Here is a 24,369-nt window from a genome sequence, read left to right on the forward strand (position 1 = left end):
GTTCTGAGTTTCAAAAATTGCTATATTTGTTTTGGTGAATTGATACCATAGAATTAACAGGAGAAGAAGACCTAGGAAGGGAGATAGTAGGATATAGGTGTTATAAAGAGGGAAAGGGGGAAATGGGGGAGAGATTTAACTGGGATATGGAAGAGGGTAATACAGAGGGAGATGAAGGAAAGAGAGGTAAAGAATACTAAAGATTTTTGAAAATGCCACAAGGAAACATGATTTTATTAGGTTACTTATAACATGTGTGCATATATATGTATAGTTTGATATTATACTACATAGGACAATAATGTCTTCCCGGGAGCCATAAGCTATCTAATAAGTGCCTTACTATGCAAGTCAAGAAAAGTTTACACTCGAGTGGTTGGAGAAGGGGATCCAAAAGATTGCCCAGAACAATATAGGCTATTGTCATTGCCCTTTTTTGCCTCCCAGAACTTGAAGGTAAGGCCCTGTTTCTGAATACACTGTATGCTTGAAACACAAGACTTGGAGGAATCAAGCTATATCTGACCTCAAAGTCTCCTCACTGTGGAGTAGCTCTTATTGGAAGGAAATTTCCAAGGGAGAAAGTAATCCCTAGTCCTCTCTAGATATAGATGCAAGTCTTCAAACCACAACAAAGATCAGCCTGAAAAAATATCTTCAATGGTGAAATAGTGGCACTTATATCTGGGGGTAAACAACCAGCTATATAATTAGACTTAAGAACCACTGAATACCAGAGACTCATGCCTGGTATTATAAACTTAGTCAATTGTCCATGGGTGGAGAGGCAATATAACCTATTGGAGAAATTATGGCTATAATTTGCTTAAATCTATACATAAATGTACCTTTCCTCATCAAAGAAGCTGCTGCTGCTGCTTCCTCCTCCTCCTCCTCCTCCTCCTCCTCCTCCTCCTCCTCCTCCTCCTCCTCCTCCTCCTCCTCCTCTTCTTCTTCTTCTTCTTCTTCTTCTTCTTCTTCTTCTTCTTCTTCTTCGTCTTCTTCTTCTTCTTCTTCTTTTTCTTCTTAACAGACAGAGACTACTACAGAGATCCACAAGTGGTCAAATACAGGTCATATGTGATCATATCATGCCCAGCCCTAGTTGGTAAACCTACAACACAACCTCTATCTTTAAGGCCCAGAGAACACTGTGGGAGAGGAGGCAGAAAGACTGTAAAAAGTCAGAAGACCAGAACATCTGATGTGAGATAGTGTCTTCTAGATATGACAGGTATGCTGCACCTGTAAAATCTCAAGAATATGGTTGCCTAAACAAGGCCTGCAAAATAACAACAGTTGATATACCAATGGGGATGGGGGAAGATTTCACAAACTCTTAACCCTAGATGAATAGCCCCACAGTCAGTGGCTTCTAAGAGACAGTTAATCAATTTTTCCCATGGATAAGACCCAGGATAGGGGACTGGAGAGATGGCTTAGTGGTTAAGAGCACTGACTGCTCTTCCAGAGGTCCTGAGTTCAATTCCCAGCAACCACATGGTGGCTCAGAGCCATCTGTAATGGGACTAGATGCCCTCTTCTGGTGTGTCTGAAGACAGTGACCGTGTACTCATATACATAAAATAAATAAATCTTTAAAAAAAAGAAAGACCCAGGATAGGTTATCTAATCCCAATATGTCAGTCCTAAATGCTTGCACATACAAGGAACACTACATGGACTAAGTAATGTGTGTGTGTGTCTGTGTGTGTGTGTGTGTAATAAAATAATTAGGGAAAAAGAGGACAGGAATCTGTGACAGAAGAGTTAAAGAAGGAAGGATGTGGAAATGATACAAAACAATGTACTTATTTCAATTTCTAAAATGGCCATAAATATACTTCTGCAGCAATTGTCTAACATTCACAATTATAAAATCAAAATACTGATCAATTCTTTAAAAAATATTGAAGATCTATGAATTACAGAATCAAATATTCAGCCAAGGCTTAATTATTTATGTAAATAAACAAAGGGCATCTACCTCATTAGTGTGCAAATTTGCTTTCATCTTTATTAAGTTTGTAAAATTGTATGTTTATCAAAGTATTATTTTATGACTTATTTTCCTCAAATGTTTGATTTGTTTACCTATTACCCAAGGTTATGTAAAAAATTTTCATGACAAGAGGGGTCACAAGTAGAAAAAGTTTAAGGAGTGCTACTCTGGAGGAGGAACTTGCCTCATCAAGGCATTGTGCATAGCACCTGTAGCATGTGCTACAGTATCAACAAGGATTTGGTGACAGCAGTTCATAGAACAAATGGCAAAGACTCAAAACTCAGGGATTAAAAAGACTGTGCCTCAATTTCCCCATCTAGTATATCTTCACTTTCAGTCCTACAATCCCCACTTGAGACTTCAAGTTGAGGCTGGCATCCAGGCTTCATTAGTAGACAAATCACCGCTCTAATTTTCTATTTCTTTGACCCCCAGGAGACAAGGATGTAGCGCAGACCCTAGGTTGTACTATGTAGGATCTCCCCCATTCTCCAGGGCAGTGTCTGACCATGTGTCTGGTCAGTAGAGCAAACAGAGTCTCTCACCACAGTAAAGGCCAATCAGTACTGGCTTCTTTGATTTCCTGATTGGATGTAGTCTAATCCCTCACCTTACTCTTTATCTGGTTCTTTCTTGCTCCATCTGGCCTCTGCCTTTTCTCCTTTTCTACTGGCTGTTTTCATTCCCATATATACACATTTGTAATCCAATTTGTATGACTTTGAAATGACAATGTGCCTGGGAGGGTGGGGATGAAATTTGCCAAAACAGCCAGATGTGGTGATCAACTGATTTTAGGATCTACAGAAAGGGAGAGGAAAAATGGCAATGGCAGTCTAGTGGTCATGAATGGTAGCAACCTGAAGCAAAAATGTCAGTAGGGACACACAACATATAGGGACATTCTGTAACACATGCGTCATCACAAACTAGATGCCTCCATGTCTGCAAAGGATCCCTCCCCACAACTTAAATCTTTGGCTCTCAGGTATTTTACATAAAGTTTAGTAATATTTGCCTAGAACCTACATGCTCCTCATTTTTACGATATTTACAATGTAAAATACTGTGTAAATGGTTGTTTTTTTTAACTGTTTAGGGAATAATAGCAAAAAAAAAAGAATTCTGTATATGCTCAGTACAAATATAACCACAGTAAGCCTGACTACACACTGCACAAAAGGACATTTTCCCCTCTCCTTGGCTAGTCAAATCCACAATTTGGGGACCTCGGGTATGGATGGAAGCCTGAATTTGTTTTTACAGTCCTCCACTCCTTTCCTTGGACACCTAATAATCATTCATGGACCACTAAAATGATGGAGCTAGCGAATCCCCTACACTATTGTCTTGTAGAGACTAATAAATACTTGAGGAGCAAAGAAATTTCTGTGTTTTAGAGGTAGATAGGAAAGACCTTTCTTGTACACCTTTGTTGGCAGTCTCTGAATCTTCACATTCTTTTTAGATACAATTCTCCCTGTTGTACAATAGTCCAATTTTTACGAGAAAATTGGAAGGTTATTAAAAAAAAACACTCAAGGAATGAAAACTACTGTGAACATTTTTGAGTTGCAGGGCGCGGAGAGCATGTTTCCCCCAAGCGACTTCCCGTGCGCAGTGAACTTCAACAGCTGGTTAAGACTTAAGTCATAAATACTTTTACGTTATTGTGCTTAAAAATATGGCGGGCTGGGGATTTAGCTCAGTAGGGCTGGGGATTTAGCTCCGTGGTAGAGCGCTTACCTAGGAAGCGCAAGGCCCTGGGTTCGGTCCCCAGCTCCGAAAAAAAAGAACCAAAAAAAAAATATGGCATGTTCTTGCGTTTTATGCTCTACTAGACTAGTCTATAGCTGGGTAATTTAGGGCAATACCCAGATTTCACTCTGGGGTCTCTGTTTCTCCGTTGTGAGACGTGAGCAGAACAGAAATTACCAGTTAGGTTTGAATGTGACCTGGCTTCCTGGCCAGAACTAGCTTTCTAGGTTCTCCGCTCAAACTGTGGGGTCATAGACACTGAGTAAAGAGCACAGAGAGGGGTTCTGGAGTCCAATGTAAAGAATCTATGTAGATCTCCTGAAGACCTCCTAGCTAGGTTGTGAGTTTGCTACCAGCCTAGATATCCTCTCGTAGTAGTGTCCCCTGTTTCAATCCAGGAGACGGTGGGTGTTCCTCCGCCGGCTCCTGTGGCTTCGCCTACTTTACAGTGGCTAGAGCTTTGAGTAGTCAACAGACCAAAGGCTCAGCCTCCACCCCCAGGTGCGCAGAGGGGAGGACCCCAGGCGTCTAGGGTCTGAGGGCGGGTGAAGAGCGGTGACTGCCCTCTCCAGGAGTCAGTTCTGAGCAGGCTGCGTCCGGGTGCAGCACCGTCCTCCAGGCTCTCCTTTCTCTCAGAGGTGGCCCGGGGGCGGACTGACGTGGCGGCGCCCGTCCAGGCCGCGGTGCGGATTCTCGAAGCTGGGGGAGGTGGTGTGAAGAGGGAGGGTAAGAAGGAGGGGCGAGAGGAGCCGAAGGAGGCAGGCAGAGGAGGAGCCGCCAGAGAGGACGTAGGGCGGGCAGAGTTGCTGAGCAGAGGTGGAGCTCGAGAGGGAAATGGAGGAGGAGCTGCGAGGGAAATGGAGAGAGGGGAGAGGCGGAGTAAGGGGCGGGGGAGGAGGAGGAAGCCTAGACCCAGAGCAGAGGTGGAGCCTAGGAGGAAGATGGAATGAGGAGCAGCAAGAAGAGGCGTGGCGAGCCTGGAGGGGGCGGGGCCTTGGAACACCCCGCCCTCCCGACCGGGCTGTGTGGAGCGAAGATGGCCGGACCGGCCTCTGGAGCGGAGGAGCGGCCGATAGAGGTGGCTGTAGCTCCGACTTGGGGACTGTGACTTTGCGCGTGGCACCTTCCTGGGCCATCCCAGCGCAGCGGACAGCGCAGCTAGCGGCTCACGAAGCCTGTCGGGCGCCGGTGCGCGGGCGCCCAGCAGAGGATGCGCCGGGTGCGGCGGGCGGCTCCCCGCAGCCGCCCCCGCGCCCCGGGCGCCCGGCCTTAGTGCTGGCGGAGGAGGCGGCGCGCGCGGGGCGGCCGGGCGGCGGCGGGGCCCGAGCCGTCATGCCTTGGTTGAGCGGCGGCCGGCGGCGACGGCGGGGTCAGTCGCGAGAGGCCCAGCTGGAGCCACCGCCTCCTGCTCAGCCCCAGCGGGAACCGCCAGCGCCCCCCGTCGCCGTTCCCGCACCCTCGGTGCCCTCGGTTCTGCCTCAGCCGCGGGCCCGTGAGAGCGCCGAGCTGCCGCTGCCTGCAGGCTGGGAGGAGGCGCGCGACTATGACGGCCGGGTCTTCTACATCGACCACAACACTCGCCAGACGTCGTGGATTGATCCCCGTGACCGGTAAGTGGGCCATCGGGGGCCGCGTAATTGAGCGAAAGTGCCACCACGGAGGATGTGCTGGAGATACGTCCAGCCCCAGCGTGGAATAGCCAGGAGTGCTCTAGGTGTCCCTATCCCTGGGCCCCCGGATCTGGATAGGTGTTGAGATGGGATCAGGACGCTTCTATTCTCAGGATTGGAGCTTTTCTGTAGTCCCTAAGTCCTGTTTGTGGTTGTAACGATTCCAACCTTTGGGCCCAGGGAGAGGATGGCGTACAGGAGGCCCTTAGGTCTGGGAGAAGTTCCTGTATCCCTGGTGTTGAGATGAGGATTTGTACTTCTCCACCGCACATCCCTTACACCCAGTACTTTGGCTGAGGACGGAAGGCGACCGCTTTAGAGTCTTCAGAAGGATAAACTCCTCTCTTCTCCTGGCCCCTTCTCGCGGGGTGGACACTCAATTGATTCCCTCAAGTCACCCGCTGTCCAGGGCCTGGGAGCTGGGCCCCTGGAATTTCCTTTCTGGAGTCTGACGGATGGCCCTCTTTTCCTTTTTCTGTGGTGTCCTCGCCCATCAATACCCCGGGCCTTCAGCGGCCCACCACCCCAGCTTTGGCGGGACAGGGATTCCCAGCCCCTGGCAGATGTGAGATGCGCTGTCACCTTGGATCACCAATGTGTGCGCCAGTTTTGAGAATGAGAGAATGAGTTCCCTGCCTGGAGGGTTTAGCCTGGTTTTCATCCAAAACCTGGTGCCAGACGGGCATTAAAAGTATTCCGAACCCTTCTGGAGTTAGGAGAGACTGTTCATAAACTTTTTTTGGTGCTCTAGTGCCTTTAAAATCAAGTGAGTTAAAATTCTGTTTGAAATAGCCTTGTGTATTGTGGTCAGAATGGGATATGATTAGTCCCATATGCTTTTGGAATAAGTGAAAAACAAGAGTTGAATTTAAGTTTCCTTTTTGTACATGGTATGCACAGGGCACGAAGTTGTTCAGTTCGTGTAAATAAATCTGATCAAGTAAAAACAGATTCTTCTAAATGCACTACCAGATTTCATTTAATTAGTGTCATGTAATAGATTCTCCTGCTTCCATTGAGTCAACTACGAGAACGCGCGCGCGTACGAGCGTGCGTGCGTGTGTGTGTGTGTGTGTGTGTGTGTGTGTGTGTGTGTGTGTGTGTGTGTATGTAAATGGGAATTCTGTTGAAACCCAGTGTTTCCACTGGTTATCTGATATCTTGTCCTCTGTGGAGCAAGTTCTCTCCACCCTGTCCTGAATGCCAAAAAGGAAATACTGTAGGCTTCCTAGTGATTTCAAGACTTGAAAAGGCCCGTGTGGTGACATTGTGCCTGCTTCCTCCCACCTACACAGGAAAGGCAGCTTGCATGGCACTGTTTGAAAATAAACTTTTGAGGAGGGAAACTGCTAACTTTTTTGAAGATTTCTATGGGTTTAGGTAGGGTAACACAAATCTAAACAATCATGGTTCCTGAACATTTTCTCTAACCTTTGCAGACCTTGGAATACAGACAGAAACCTACATAAATCCAATCTCAGCTTTATGGATTCAAAAATTCTTATTTTGAAAATCAGGTGACCAGTTGTAATCAAGTGCGAGAGCCTCATCTGTTTGACGAAACCTTGGATGTTGCTGAAATTGGTGGAACAGCTCAAAATATGATGTTCTTATGTTGTTGTATGTCTATAAAAGTCTTAAACAAATAGAAATATGAACAAATTAAAATAGTGTTTAAAGCAGGGCATGGCAGCATATGTCTGTAATCCCTTGGGAGGCTCAGACAAGAGGATCAAGAGTTCGAGGGAAGTGCTGTGCTTCATTGCATGACTTGGTCTAGATAAAAAAAAAGGTGTTTTGCTTAGGAAAGGGGAAGACCTACTTCATACAGCTAATATAACAGTTGTGGTTTTCCTGCAAATGAGATTTATAATAAAATACATAAATGTAAAATTTTATTTTAATGGTATAGCCAGCAATATAGGTGCATGTGTCCCACAGGAATCATCTTTTAGGATCTTCATTCACATCTGTAGATTTTGCTTTCCACAAATCTGTTTTGTTCCTGAACATTTTTTACTTATTTCAGATATAACTTAGATTGCAGGTTTTTAAAAGTACTCTTTCTAAGTGCTAAGTGTTGATTGAATGAACAAAAGTGGATATTTTATGCTTTTTTTTTAAAGAAAAACATGTGTGTACTTTCCTTAGACATTGTTTTTATAGTGAGTGAAAATTCAGCTGGGGACAGCTTGAACTTCAGCTCCCATAATACCTTGCACGAAATATGTATGGAATGTTCAGCAAGCCACAAACATTTCAGTGGAGCTTGCTGAAGGGTGTGCTAGTCATTCTTCCTCTTTGAAAACACAAGGTTGCCAATTTTTATAGGTGACTAGGAATTTTCTAAGGTTGTAATTAACTTTTATTATACGAACAAAACTGCATATCAGAGCACTATGTTTTCTCCATGTATATCTGACAGGTTTTGAAGCTTGTTTCATTCAGAGGACTGGAAAATGGTGTTCAAGAGACATTTATCATATAGCTTCCAAACAGGCAAAAAAATAAAATAAAAGTATGGAGGAATAAATGAATATGCTAGGTTAGATGAAAATTGTTGACTTTGGACATTATTTCATATGTAATTATTAAAATCCTTAATAGCATGAAGTATACTGCTGTAAAAAAATTACTGACTGCCAGAGGATATAAACAAAATCTCCTCTAGAATGTAAAAATAATTCTCTTCAGTGTTATTTTAATAACATTAGATATTTCCAGTTCAGCTTATTGGTGAATTATTAGACCTCTAAGTATTAAAATAGTAATGAAGAGCATGTGAGTGTAAGGCACCAATTTTACAGATATGGCTACACCTGTCCATGAAAAAAAGTCTATATTTTATTGACAGAACTTTTTAGTTCAACTATGAACTACTCTTTGGTTTAAATTTATTAATTTATGGGTAGATAACTGTTGATATGATTTCCATAGTGAGCTTAATGTATCCATAAATGTTGTTGGGAAATAATTTTGCCATTTCTATGGCATGAAGTTAATTTGAATGAGTCATGTGGAATTTATATTTTACATATATTATCTTAGTGTACAATGACCACCTGATAGAAAGTTATTTCTTATAGAAAATGATTACAAATCTTTTAAAACTTTTTTCTGCATCTCTCTGTCTTTCTGTCTGTCTATCTGTCTATCTATCTACATTCAGTTTATATCCCAATCGAAACTGCCCTGATTACAAATCTTATACTTGGAAAATATAGGGCGAAATTTTTTTGCTTGTTTTAAAAAAATAGTTTAGTGCCTTTAACAATTGTATGTATGTGTGTGCTTCCTGCATTGTTCTCTTGAATAACGTTGTTCACAGATCCACGTGTTGAAACTGGACATTTTGTTTCTTGTAGCCTAGTGCCATTATACAGTAATGAGAATGAAGAACAAACAGTGGGCAAAATCACATTTGAGAGCCACAAGATAGTCGTTAAAGGTGCCTGATGCCAAGCCTGATGACCTCAGCAACTTTCCCAGGACTTGTGTGGTAGAAGGAGAGAACTGGCTCCCAAAAGTTGTCCTCTGACCTCTACATGCATACTCTGGCACATTCCTCTCTCCAAATTAAAAATAAATCGCTGTGAAATCATATTTGAGATCAGAGCTGAGTGTAAATTATGGACTGCTATGATTATGTCATGGCATCAGAGTTGAGGGCCATTGGTTCACTAGATGAGATTTGACCTGGTACCACATGTAAAAATTCTATGGTATATTAAAAGTTCTCTGAGCAGGCTTTTTCTCTTTTTCTTCTTCCTCCTCCTCCTCCTTATCCTTCTTTTTTTCTTTGTACAGGAAAAGAACACACAAATTTATTATGTGCCCAAGACACAGAAGTATTTGACTCTAAGCTTTTGCCTTAAGGAGAAAACATTTCTTGGCTCTGGTATTTGCAAAGTTGGAGCCTTCTATAACAGAGCCAGATAACACTGCTACCTTCTTGGAACCACTATTCAGTATTAATTAATAGGAGCTTGACTATATTTACCTCACGGAGTCTATTTCTGGGTTATGTGAACTGTCTAAGTTGAGCTTTCCGATAAACAACTTAATGATTTTTCCATTTTTCATTCTTTAAGATTATAGATAGCGTTTGTATGAACTCGGGGGAGTTTTTGGCTTTAAAAGCCATCAGGGGTCAGGTCCTGGAAAGAATCCTCCTTTTGTATCCATTTCGATGTTAACTACCACTTTTTAGTCTCATATCTTTTCTTTTTCTTCCCTTCTCTTTTTTATTTCTCTAAGAAAAGTAAATGGAAAAGTCATTGATTTCCAAAAATAGCTCTCGGATGTTTAGAAATCTCCAAGTTTCCTTCTCTTTCCTTTCACTCTGATTTGGGAAGTGGAAATAATATGTATCACAATCTCTGGCAGGTTCACTTCAGGAAATTGTGGGTCAAGTGACATGACAGGGTCACCTGGTAAGCCTGAGGTAGGACTTTTGGCTTCTTGCCCAGGGCCTTCTGCTGATGTTTGCCTTTCCAATAAATTCAATAAAATTAATATGATGGACTAAAAGTAAAGTTAAATCCTATGAAGCTCAATTGTCTGCGTCTAAATCTAATAAAACAAAGAAATATTTATGAAGTCTTGACCTTATGCTGGGACTATATATGGAAATCTGTTTTTGTTGTTGACGTTTTCTTAAAATAGGAAATATAGACTTTTTTTTAAAAAAAAGAAAAGGCAATAAAGGTCATGGGGAATGCCATGATTAATTCATTTCCTTAGGTGAAAATAACTTCTAAGGAAAGGAAGAAAAGTTCTCTTTTTGTTTAACATGCACTATTTATTTATAGTATATATTTTCTTCAGAATTTCACACATGTATATAATGTGTTTTGATCTGCTCTGTCCCTGTTCCTTCCCTTCTAATTCCTCCTCTATCCTCATCACTTTTCCCTTTTAATTTCATATGTTCTCTTTTTAAAAACTTACTGAGTCCACTTAGTGTTGCCTCTATGCGCATGGGTATGGGATTACTATATACTGAAGCTTGGGTAGTCTTTCAGAGATTTTTATCCATGATAAAAACCTCTCAATTGCCAACAGGGGTGGGACATCATGAGGTCCTACTTTTTCCATGCCACAATTTTTGGCCTACTTGTTCATGTTCAGGGCTTAAGCATGCAGTCACAGCTGCTTCAAGTTCAGGTTTGCAATGGCCCTTTGGCCCTGTCATGTCTAGAAGTTTCTTATTCTCTGTACCTTAACCATTTGTGAGTTTCTGTATTAATCGATATCTGCTACAAAAGCCACTGTCTCTGATGAGGGATGAGAGATCTCTTGATCTATAGGTATTTGGATAAGAGCTTAGGGGACAGTTTAATGCTATGTCAATTTAGTATTAGGTTCCCCCCCTAGGGGCTGTGATCTAGTAAGTCACAGTATTTTTGGCTCAGTTAACACTACTAGAAATTAATTCTATCTTATAGAATGAGCTTTAAATCCGGCCAGAAGGTGGTTGGCTACTCCCATAGCATATGAATGGGAATACCTCGCAGGGTTTACAGTTGAAGCCAGGAAACTAGTTAAGGGGTCATAGGAGGTATTTTAAGGTAAGGGAATTGAACACAGATGGAATGAAGGGAGAAAGGAAAATATGGAAGAAAAATGATTAAATGGTGTAGAGGATGGTAGAGCAGGTTAAAGGAGGGCATATGGGGAGGGATAACTTAACACTGAAGACCTTTGAAAACCTACTATTGTAGAAACTTCTTGAAACATTTACACACACACACACACACACACACACACACACACACACACACAAGAGTTTAAATGGAGTTACCTTAGTAGTTGGGGCCTCTTCAGATACCATAAACTAGTAAACAAAAAATATAGTGCCAGGTATGCAGGTATGGGTCATCTTTTTTATCTTTTTGAGTTGTTGGCCAGTGGATTTCCAGTCACGCCCCACCCAAAAGTCTGATACTGATGGCACTGCTCTTGGTTATGGTATGACCTTATTAATGATATATTTGGGTCATAGGACATGGAGAGACCAAACTGGTACTGACTTCTATTTCCACTACCAGAGAGAGAAAAGTATTCATCAGTTTCTCTGCTAGGAGAGCTCTCCTGAATATGGAATGGGTTTTATCCTTGTTCATCAATGTCTTGGGGCAAGATATTCAAGTGCTTATAGAACCGAGTAAGATAAAGAAGTGCATGAAAAAAATGCTAGAGACAAGGAAATGCTGACCGTGTACCAAACAAGTGAGAGACTGAATTGATATGACTGGCTCCGTGGTTGTATGTAAAGGGCTGAAGATTTGGGCCAGACCATTCCTAGCTGAGATTGCCACAGTCTTGGGGCCGGAAAAGCTAGGAACATCTTGTTCAAACTCCTCACACTTGAGAGCCCAGCCAAGTGGTGTGTTCTATCCATAGTTAGAAGGACATGGGCTCTTCTGACCCTTGACCCATTGCTTTTTCTAGCATGCAACTTATCCACTCAGTCCACGCCCATTTTAAGTATTCTACCTCTGTTCATTCAGTTGCTCATCTGTTCCATGGGGCATGTTGCACAGCTTCTTTCTCTTTGGCATTTTTCCCCAAGTTTCAGGACTCTAATTGCTGCACTCATGTCTTTATTTTTTCTCAGTAAGACCTCATGATGCAGTAAGGTTTCTCTCCATTGGATTCCATGCCTTTTTTTCGCACTGCTGGAGACATCTCAGGGGCTTGTTAGCGTCAAGCAAACACCTATAATTGCGTCAAACCCTACCCCCTGGGTCTGTGAATATGGTAGACATATGCTAAATATGTATCATGTGCCAAACATTTGCGTATATGCTTTCATCAGAAGCCCATCATAGTTGGAGGTGTATATGAACATGTGATTAAACTGAGGCCAGTGGGAGGCACAGTCAATGAAGAATAGGATACTTGACCCTCCCCTGAATTGGCTAAATTTTATGCCCTTTGTACTGTGCTGGGCTCACTGGTTATTTTATCTTGCTTTCATTGTTGCTTGATGTTGATTCCCCTCAGAGGTATCATGATCCCTTAAAGACAGATATATTAATGTCTTATTCTCTGTTAATAAGTTACCTTTCATAGCAAGATAAATTTCCCAGATACAATTCTGTTAAGGATCCTGTGATAGGGAGATGATCCTGCCTTATCTGGGTGGGCCCAGCATCACTATGGAGATTACTAGAGGGAGCAGAAAGATGAGGATAAGAGAGATGTGAAGATACGACAGTGAAAGCACATGGCCACGAACTAAGAAATACAGACAGCCTTTAGAAACTGGAAAAGGCAAATATAGGATACTTTCCTGGAGCCTGCAGAAAGGACTTCAGCCCTATACATACCTAGACTTCTAGCACAGCAAAACAGATGCTATGAGATATAATTCACTTGTTTTAGTTGAAGCCCCTTGGTTTTTGGTCGTTTGTCACAGCATCAATAAATATAACTACTGTATTCCCATGCTTTGTGTCTTGTGGAGAATAGAAGTATGCAGTCAGCTTGCTGTTTTGGAAAACAGCCTCTCATTTGTCATATGCCAGTGAAGAAGCAGGTGCTATGCATTTTCCACCAGTTCTGCTCCAGGATCCACCTTTTGTGTAGCTTGTGGTAGCTTGAGTGTGGAGTCTTATGTTGTCCACTGTGCTAGACTGTTCAAATAGGAGTGGTGGGCAGGTTGGCTATCTGACAGTATTGGAAGATTAGAGACTATTAGAGGCTTTTTCCGGTGATGATGGTCCTGCACTAGAGAGATCTGGAATCCTAGGTCATGAAAAGGCAAGGCTCCTATTGGAGAATATGGGAGGAAAACAGTAAGTGCAAAGGGTTTTGATAATGCCCTAAGTTATTTCAGTGACATGATCAGGGATTTCAGACTTCTTGCTGCAGTTTTCTGAGGAGCTGGGGTACTCTGGACTAACATGAAGGACTTCTTTTAGTCATTCTTGGAAGCCTTCATTCTTACCACTTTGTGTATTCAATAATATAGTTATAAGGGAGAAACCTGTTGGGTCACTTAAATGACTTAGAGTCCTCAAAGTTATCCTGATCATGAAAGTGTTACTAGACTAGGGTTTCTCTGCTATAGTAATCTTGGTGTTTGGGGACAGAGAGTTATTTGTTTAGAGGTTGTAGCACAGCATAGTTAGCATTATCTCAGGCCTCTATTTATTAGATCTAGATACTGGTAATGATTCCTTCCTAAACTCAATTTTGGTGATCAGAATTTTTTCAGACATTATCACATGCCTTTCGCATAGACAATACTTCTTGGTGACCATGCTTTGATGACTGCATTTTTATTTCAGCAGATTGCTAGCTCCTGTGATACTATATGTAAGCAGGTAAGACCATTGAGGACTGACTTGTTTCTCTATTTCCATGAAGAACAGACGTTCTACATAAGCATCTGAAAATCCTTGAACCAGCACTTCAAACTTTCAGAAATATATTGAATGCATATCGCTCTATTAGAGTAATCTCAATTGATAGGTATTTATGGTATATCTGTATATACAGTGGCACAGAGGAAAATGAATGTATTTATACTTCATTGTTTGTAGCAACCTCGAGCTGAGATGGTTCCCTATGTTGAATGTGTGACTGTGCATGTATGTACACTTATGTATGGTATCTGCTGCCAATGATGCTCTGACCCATTGAGTTCCCACTTAAATGCACAGAAAAGCAGTCAAAGGGGCTGCTTCTGCATTTGCTCAGGTCTTGAAAAAATGCAGAACAAGCACACACATCTCAAAAGGCTGCCTATGGGCTGTGGGATTCCCACTGGTTTTCATCTGGAAAATTCTCTATTTCTTTAAATGGAAGGGGCTCAGGGAAAGAGTGGGAAGAAGATGAGAGGAATGTTGATGCAGAGAACGAGGAGTACAGCCAGGCTGTCTGTACCACCCCCAGATGGCTAGCTGTGCAGTGTTGGTGGGTGGGCCAGACAGGACATCCTGAACAGCTCCTAAATATCAGCCTCATTCTTACCAGGTGAGAGAACTCCTACCTGGAGCTTGGCCGTGCATGTAACCTCATGTCTATTTTGACCTTCCAAAACTCTATGTCTCAGAATGTGGAGTTGACCCAATTTGTCTTTTTAAATAATTAGTCTGTCTATTGCTTAGTTTTAAACCTTTGAGATTTAATTCATATACTATAAGATAACCCATTTTAAAGGGGTACAACTTAGTGACTTTAGTCTATTCATGAGGTTGTCAGCCACTAATATTTGTTACCCCTCCCCAAAGAAACCATATGTTCATTAGCAGCCATTTCCTGTCTCCCTCAAAGCCAGTCAACCACTAATCAGTTTTCCATGTGTATCATCTCATAAATGACTTATGAGGTTGCCCCTAGACAATTCTTTATAATATTCCTGTGGATCTTTTTCAAAATGAAAAGTTAGGAAAAGGAAATTGGGGATTGAATGAACTAAGCAAAAATATGTTGTTGTTGGTTTAATCTCCTTTCCTTAAACTCATCCATACATTATTCTGCTTTGTCTACATAGTACCTGACATATAGTAGCATTCCTTCATAAATATTGAATGTGATCATGCTTTTGGGGACAAGTTTTATTGATTTGTAGCTGTCATTTTATATTTCTATATTTTATTGAGTTTTTCTCATGTGTTCTAGAGTACTTAAGAGCAATTCCTTCTTACAAAGATGTCAGTGCCTCTATTTTGTTAGACTGGCCTCTTTTTATCTTGACTCAGGATGGGATCCATCTTTAGCTCTTGTTAAAATCCCAGTTGCTCTTAGATACTAGATTTCAAATAGGGGAGGCTCTTGTTTTTCACAGGATATCTAACAGTATTTGGAGACATTTTGGCTGCTACAACAGGGGGAGAGCATATAGTAGGTGGAGGCAAAGGAGGGTGCTAGATAGTCTAAAATGCATATGATAGTCCTCATAACAAAAGTGACCTAGCCTAAATATTGATAGTGCTTGAGAATGAACTATGCCAAACATTTAGCATAAAAGTTTACAATTGGCTAACACAGAATTTCATGACCCAAATCTTTCCAGTTGAGCAGGGATGTGAGGAATGAGGCAGGAATAGTTGAAGAGAAGTCCTTCACCCCCATAAGGTGATGTGGAGCTAAATAATGTCCTGTGGGGCTAAGCAGCTGTTCTATTACCATTGTGTTAGGAAGGAACTGCTTGTGAAGTTGAAGTTAGGAAAACTGAAGGACTATTTATTCCTTTGCTAAGGTGTATGGATAGATGAACTATGCCTCTGGATTATCTACCCTCAGTACTTTTTCTCGTGCAAAATTAGAAATGTCTCCTTAACTTTAAGTCAGTTAATGTCTTTTTCTTTCTCAGCCCACTAGCCCACACAGGTATATTCATTTATATTTTCTACACAATGTGTCCTGTAGTTTTCTTTATGACTTGTTTGTTTGTTTGTTTGTTTGTTTGAAGAGAGCGTTTCTTTGTGTAGCCTTGACTTCTGTAGACCAGGCTGGGCTTAAAAATCACAGAGATCCACCTGCCTTTGCCTCCCTAGTGCTTGAATTAAAGTTGTATACAACTATAGCCCCAAATCTTCATTACATTTTTACTGGGGCCGTAGTCTGACACCAAGTACATATACTGACACTTGTTTCCCTTATTTTTAAGCATTTTGATTGCTTGTGATACTTAGGATGAAGTACTGTAATTGTAATGCTTCTGTGTACAACTCTTTTCCTTCCTTCCTTCCTTGTTCTGTTTTTTGTTTCATGTTTCCCTTAGAAGGGTAATGCTTCTAAATGTAGGTCCAAAAATGCTTTCTGGTTTATTTGTTTTGACACACTTTTGGAATATTTTAGCATTATAGATGAGTTATAAAATTTGGGTAGCTTCCCTATTTTTAACTTCTAATATTATCATAGTAGCTTTGATGAAACTGTGATTCAATGCCAGTCTCTATCCAGATTAATGATAGGCGAACTCTAGATATTTGAATTTTACCAGTGTTTCTACCAATTTCCCTTTTCTGTGCCTATAATCCACCCCCCTTCTCCCTCACACACCAAACAATCTTGCTTTGAGACTTCATGGACTTTTGGAATCATGGAGCTTGGGAAATCAGATATAAGGGAGTGATGCTTTTCAGATAAAGGTGGCAGCATGTGGAAAGTTTGTATATACTTTTAGGAAGATCGCAGACTTCTGCAAGCCCAAATCTACTTTGTTGCTAAATGAGTATATGTTCCTGTACTTAACTATCATCAGCCTAGAGATATCAGAAAAGATTAATTCTACAGTGAGTCATTAAACCTTTTTTGTGATTTCCAAACACAACTTAAAACAGTGGGGTACAATCCCAAGTACAGGATAGTTTTCACATGAATAGGGAAATTATTAGACCAACTTAGAAACCTGAAGCTTAGTGAAACAATGTGAGGTAAAGTCAACAGATTGTATAATGTGATTACTGCTGTATCCAGAAACTAGAAATTTGTAGAGGTGGAAAATGGATTAATGGTGTCTGCATCTGGAAGTGAAAAAATCTGGTTTTGGCAAAAAGGCAAGAGGTATCTTATTGGATAATATCCTAAGATTGAAATGTATGTTGTACAACTCAGCAAATTTACTAAAATCATGGAGTTTTATACATGAAATAGGAAGAGTTTATTGTATGATGGCTATATACAGTAAAGTTTTTTACAAGCAATGTTTTTTAAAGAATTGTTTATTATATCTTTATGAGTACACTGTAGCTGTCCTCAGACACACCAGAAGAGGGCATCTGATTACCATTACAGATGGTTGTGAGCCACCATGTGGTCGCTGGGAATTGAACTCAGGACCTCTGGAAGAACAGCCAGTGCTCTTAACCACTGAGCCATCTCTCCAGCCCCTATAAACAATTTTTAAGGGGAAATCATTTTAAAATTCAGATAGCCACCTTGACTTTGTAGTTGAAGAGATCAGACTATATAGATTATATTTGGCAACCTCTTACCATGCAAAAGTATTTTGGGGCTGCATAAAATGTCCATACAATTGTCAGGGCAAGGTGCCAAGAAGCCACATGTTAATATTGCTTAGGAGCTTTGCCAACTGTAAGAGGAGAACAATACTATGCAACAGCCTGGTAATCATTACTGCCGCAGCTAGCTTTACTCAGAGCCATTGATCTTGTAGAATAGCTCACTCATATTTCTGTTTGTTTTAAGAAAGTTGAAGTGGTATCGGGTTACATGACAGGATTCGGATTATTCAGAAGGAGAATAGTGTGAATAGGGGATCAAAATTGGTATTTGGGCCTCCTTTAGGAATCAGCATTCTTAGGTGGTTGGGGGGGGGTAGGGGGATGGGATAGGGGGCTTATGGACGGGAAACCAGGAAAGGGAATAACATTTGAAATGTAAATAAAAATATCCAAGAAAAAAAAAAGAAAAGAATCAGCATTGTCCCCCTACTCCCTGCATTTTGGTGATGAACCTTTGAAAATTGTATTATGCAGTTTATTTCTTTTTAAATTAACATTTGAATGAGTGGCCAGAACCAGGATAGACAGGAACTTTACATCATATCACTAATCATATGAACTGACTGTAAACATGGGACAGCTTTTCCAAGTCCCTGGTTCTATAATTTGTTGTGGGCTTTCTGATACTGTTGCCTCTTCTACAAAATGTAGTAGATTATTTTGCTTTCTAAGTGTTTTGGAGGATTCAGCAAGATGGTATAGAAACTTAAGTCAGTGTTACTGTAGAACAGGTTCTATATTTTATTGATCCTATGGTCACTTTTTATTTGTGTCTGTGTGTATATGTGGGGGGAGGGTGTTCTCATGGATGTGTAGGTGCATATGTGTTCATGTGCAAGTCAGAGAACAAACTCAGGATTCTGTTTCTCAGATACCATCAACATCGTGTGTGTGTGTGTGTGTGTGTGTGTGTGTGTGTATGTGTGTGTGCACATGTGAGTGCTGTGTGTGTGTGTGTGTGTGTGTGTGTGTGTGTGTGTGTGTGTGTGTGTATTTAAGATAGATTCTCTCACTGACCAAATGCTCACCAAGTGGACTAAGCTGGCTGTGTATGATTCAGATTTCCCATGTTTCTGATCACATGTACAAATCACTATATCTGCCTTTTTTTTATAGATTCTAGGGATTGAAGTCAGGTTATCTTGTGTGCAAAGTAAGCAATTTACCAATTAAGCTATGATCCCAGACATTTTTTAAGAATCAGATTTTATGTAAGGTCAGGATCTTCAGCCCACATCTTCTTGTAGCTCAAAGAATGTGTTATTAGGTTTGACAGGGTTAGAGAGAAGCAGTGGAAAACAAGGAAGAGTTAATGTCACTGTAAGCTTAGATATTTTTCTAGCAGCATGTGGCCAAAGTTGTAAAATATCTTCACCCTTAGGTTCACAAATTCCATTGAAAGTGGTGGTTCTCAGCCAGGGATAATTTTTGCCTTCCAGGGGACATTTGGCAATGGCTGAAAACATTTTTGGCTGTCATAGCATGGTGGTGGGTGGGGATAGTATGGGCTAAGGTCATGTAGTGGGTTGGAAGCCAGTAACATTGCTCAGCATCCTACCAAGCCCAAGAAGGCCTTTCATGACAAAGAATGAGCCATCTCTAGTGTCTACAAAGTAGAGATCGAGTAGTTCTATTTTGTCCATATGGAACGTACAGTAGTGGTTGTAAAGAGCCATAGTGAATATATAATTATCTTCTAAGGTGAAAATTCTGTTTGAGGGGTGTTGGTGGGGATCGTAAAAGATATAGGTAGCCATTTTATGGAGGACATCAGGAAAAGCCTCTCCAGATTCAGAGATTCAGGCAGTGGCCTTTGAGCTAATTCTTGCAGAAGGCCAGATGGGATCCTATCATCTTGCTAAAGAGCCTTTAAGGGAGAAAGACCCATAGAGGTTGAAGTGAAGAACAAGAGGCCAATTGGAAGGTGATATTTGTAATCTATTGACATGGACTGTGGGTCTGATTCTAAATAAGCTAGGAAGTCATTCTATTGAGTTAACATTTTACTTGAGGTTTTCTCACTGTTTAGAAGACTACGGTGGTAGGAGCTAACACTAGAGAACTAGTTAGGAGATGTTTTTTTTTTCTTAAAATCAGACAGTGATGGCTGAGGGCAAAAAGGAAGTGGCAATGTTCCCAGACATGTATTTTCTTAAGTCCCTGGATGCTGTGCTTTGGTCATGTGTATACTTCATCTTTCTTGCGACCCTCTCTCAGATCCCATGTCAGCTTGGGCAATATCAGGTCCTGTCAAAATGGATGGTCGTTCATAGTGGTTTGATCAACACGAAGGAGCTGACTTTTTCTCTGTATTATTCTCAGCTCTGCTGCTGGACCTACAAGAAATGTTGTGTGATGGAAAATGTAGGGTAGTGCATATATTATGTTCTTACTGTTTTACTACATGTATAGTTATGTATTTAAAAACGGTATCTATAGAGGAGATCCAAACACTTTATGAATGGACATGTTCTAGGTAATGGTGCTTAGAAAGTTTTATTATTATTTAAAATTGGTGATTACTTGCTAATGGACAGAATGATTAAGAGTCTGAAACAATGGTGCTTGAGACTCTGGTGATCACCTCTACAGAGTTTATCTCTACAAGTACATTAACTTTTCTTCAGAAGTACTATGGGCTCGTTTTATTTGCTATACATATATTTATTCAAAAGGCATTCAAGATAAATCATTCTGTGATTGACCTGATCCAGGTTAACCTAAGATTGTCATCTTGTTAATCTTAGTATTAAAAGCCAAGACACCAGAAACCAGCCTTCCCTTCTCTCCAGCCCATATCATAAACCTCCAAAATGTCACCATGTACATGGCATATTGACAAAAATGTCAAGGATTACCAAGAATAGCTTCTTGCATTCATATGCAGTTATAAGAGAAGGACAGAGTAGCTTTTGAATTTCAAGTGCCCCTGCAGTGGCCTTAACCAACAATTCTTGTTTGAACAACTTCCAAAGCTCAGCTCTACCGTGGGGTTTTAGAAATACGTCATACCTTGAATGTTAAAATATGAACACACATACTTCTTATGCTTCTAAAGTTACTAATGAAATTATTTTTTGTTCTATTTTTTGTTATTGTATTTATCACACAGTTCCCTCTTTAAAATAAAAGATGGCTATAATGTTTTACATAAACTGGTAACTGATTTTTTTCCCCTGACTTATTGTCAGAGTCTCAACTCTCAAGCTTGTGCCAGTTCAGTCAATATTTGATGAAACTCAAAGTCTACATTTCGTTCAGATGTGACCATTTTCTCTTGTCACTTAGAGACACATAGTGCTTCTTTCTCATCTTTTTAGGAATGGTTACTGGCCACTTACTATTTGCAGGAAACTACATTTTATTTCAGGAACCAAATCCATTTCTGTCTGATTTTATAGTTCTAAAACCATGTAAGTTAACCCAAACTGGTGGTGAGAAACAGGAGTTAACTGTTTTTCTTCTACCTTCATGCCTCATGAGACCGATGGGGAAAAATGCTTGACAAGCTTGTAGCTTGGATAATTAGGACTTCTGTCGGTGGTGAGATATTCACTGATCACTTTACAGAAGGGATGAATGTGCCTTTCAGCCTTTTATGTCTTTTCTGTGGTTGTTTTAGGTCTCACTGGTATTGGGTTGATTGTGTCTTCCACCCTGAGTTAATGAAGGGGCTTCAGCATAATCCAAACTACTAAAATAAATGGAAATCAGGAAGTTTTCCATGAAGCAAGCCTATGAGATAATGACACTTCAGGCATATGAGTTACTGACATTGGTTTTGCTGAAGTTGTTTGCCAGCAATATTTAATATTTGCAAAGGTAGGAGGTATAGGTGTGTGTGTGTGTGTGTGTGTGTGTGTGTGTGTGTGTGTGTGTGTGTGTGTGTCAGACAGAGAGAGAGAGAGAGAGAGTTTTCTCTTCCAAAGAACAGATCCACATGAAAGTTAAATTCTTCTATTAATGATTGCATTTTAAGTGAAAATTGTCCTCACCAGTTGTTTAAAAATTACAGATGAATTACAGATGAAAATAATACAGAAGTATAACATTTGATTCTCTGACATGCTGCCATCATCTGCAAAGTTCGTACTTGTAAAGTCTGCTGTTAAGTTACATTTTTAAAAAAAAATATGATGCTTTAGTACGTTTTCAGTTCTGTGTTAGGCCACATTTATAGCTGTCTTTAGTTGCATGTGGCTAGTGGAATACAGGTTAGACATACCTGGTATTAGATCATGATTCTTCTAGTAATTAGGTCTTATATTTACTGCAATGATAGACCATTTTTTTAAACACAAGGAAAAGAAGATACTCGAGAAAGTTATTGTTTGTAGCCTAGTCAATAAAAAGACAAATGAATAAATTTAGTGATCCTTCATTGCAACTACTCCAGTGCAATTATTTAAACAGTGTCACGTTCATTGGACCTCTGATTTAATACCTGATATCTGACACAATAGCAAAAACTATTCACTGTGAAGACAATTACAATGTCATAGGCTTGAAGCCTGTTTTTATGGTGGGAATCACAAATGCAGTGTCAACCCACCAGCAGTCCTGTGAGCCTTCCTATCCAATGATATCTCTAACCACTGGTATTTGGGACAACTTCTAGTTGCATCCATCCATCCATCCTTCCATCCACCCTTTCTTTCTCTATTGAAATGATTATGGTTGCAGCTGAAGCTTCACCTACCCTGCTTGGTTTACCTATCCTGCTTAGTTCGGCAAAGAGTCCATTACTGTTTGCCCTTGTTTAGAACTTACAACAATCAAGCTGGCTCTTGACAAAGGTTCTCTAGTTCATCTGTAATACACTCTGTTTTTCTGTCAGGTTATGTAAACATGAGGCATTCTCACCTGCTACTTTCAAATACTAACTAGCTACAAGTACAATTAACCTGGGGGGACTTTATAATAATTATATATAAACACACATGTATCCCCCACGCATGTGCACACACACACACAAACACACACACAGACACATACACACACACACACACACACACACACACACACACACACACACACAGCCTCTTTCTAGAATATTCTGATCAGTAGGTTCTAGAATGCCCCTGATACTCATTACTCCTCCTTCCACAAATAAAATTTATTTAGGCTAAAATTTAAAATAAAATTTAAACAAAATTAACCACTAACATTTTAAACTGTATAATTCAGTAACATTCAGTACATGTACAGTATTGTGCAAATATTACCTTTATCTTGTTCCAAGACATTTTCACCAGCCTCAAAGAAAACCCTGTACCTATTAAGTAGTTACTCTTCATTCCTCCTTACCTTCAACCCTAGGCAGCTACTAATCTACTTCATGTATTGGTGAATTGGACTGTACTTCACTTCTCGTGTGAACAGAACAGAGTATGCATCCTTTTATTTCATTAGTTTTACTTTAAAATAATGATTTCGGGATTCATCTGTATTATAACCCAGGTCAATCCTTTTGCTTGTATAGCTGAATAATATTCCATTATATGGGTAGGTTATGTTTTATTTATCCATTCATCTATTGATGGACACTGGGGTTGTTTCCACTTTTTAAATAGTGCTGTCATGAACATCCATGTGTGTAAATGTTTGGACGGGGAACATTTGACCTTGGAAACTGTTAATGATGTCACTTGTAAAGGAAGAACAATTGTGGAGCAGTTATAAATGCCATTGCATTATTTCTTTGGAGCAGAGGCGTGAAATGAAGATCAGGACATGAGTCTGATGTTCTGCTGACCACAAAAATATTTATATTAATGTTGAACAGCAAGTTTCCTGCTATCAGCTTCCTTTATGCTGTCTAAGCCCCACCCATAGGGTGAGTGTCATGTGTTGGGCAGTAGGGATTTGTTATTTGTTTGCTCCCAGGTAGAATCAAATTCCTTGAGGTTAACTCCTGGCACTGAAGATCTCAAATAGCTTTTCTTCAGTGAATAGTTAAGCAAATGCATAGCACTTTGTAGTATTCATGGAGCTTTTCCTAGGGTGGGGTCCTCTAGTGCTCTCATCCTTAGCCAAGGTGACATGCCTGAGGCTTATTAACATCATTTATCCCAAACTTCCTGCACGCCTCACCTGGCAAGTGTTTTTGGTACGTGCCATCTGGCTGCCCAAGTTGTTCCTTAGGAAGGATTTCCCTTCTCTGTGTTCAGCTTGCAGGGGTCATTGCACACTAAGGTGTCCACCTGGCTTGGCTCACACACAGTTAGCCAGATGTAAAATGTTACAGAGTGGTGGGGGCTGTGTGAAGGGATGGTACTAGTCAGAATGAGCCAATGTTTTTGACTTAGTGGACTTTTACTCGTGTGTACCAGCTCTTATCTTTTGTTTGTTTGTTTTTAGGATTTTATTACAGAGTTTGAAATGAAATCTTCTGAGTTAACTGCTGACAGCCCACTGTAACAATGGCAGAGCACCCCCAGGGCATGCATACTCCACTTACCCTCAGAGATGGAAAAAAGGGGTGGCCATGCTGTATTCTGGGTAAACTTTTTAAACAAATGTTTTGGTTTTTTTTCCCTATGTACCTATGTGGTGACCAACAGTTACAGATGATTTTGGGGGTCTTCTCTTGATCTCTACTCCTGAAACAGTTAACCAAAAAGTGATTGTATATCAAGCAATTTGTCCCTAATCTTCTCTTAAAAGCACTCTCACATTATTACAGTGTCTTTTAAAACATCATTTAAAAGTTACTGAGTTGGAGACATAGCTCAGTAGGTAGAATACTTGCCTAGCATAGCAGCACAGCATAAAACTAGATGTGTGGTAAGCGCAATGCTAGGGAAATGGAGGCAAGGAAGATTAGAAGTTTAAGGATATCCTCAATTTGATAGTGTGTTTGAGACTAGCCTGGACTACTTGAGACCCTTTCTCAAGAACAACAACAAAACATCCCAGCTATATTTTAGAGGACTTCTATTTTGAGTATTCT

General features: G+C 40.6%; 1 protein-coding gene across 1 annotated transcript in view; it reads left to right on the forward strand.

Moving 5' to 3' along the window:
* Positions 1–4,793: 4,793 nt before the first annotated feature.
* Positions 4,794–24,369, forward strand: part of Wwc3 (WWC family member 3) — a 117,429-nt gene continuing 97,853 nt past the window's right edge. The window contains exon 1 of the mRNA NM_001427611.1: positions 4,794–5,373. Coding sequence (NP_001414540.1) covers positions 5,096–5,373 — 278 coding nt within the window. The 5' untranslated portion in view covers positions 4,794–5,095. The remainder of the gene's footprint in view (positions 5,374–24,369) is intronic.

Source organism: Rattus norvegicus, chromosome X, assembly GCF_036323735.1.
Source record: "Rattus norvegicus strain BN/NHsdMcwi chromosome X, GRCr8, whole genome shotgun sequence".
Classification (NCBI taxonomy): Eukaryota; Metazoa; Chordata; class Mammalia; order Rodentia; family Muridae; genus Rattus; species Rattus norvegicus.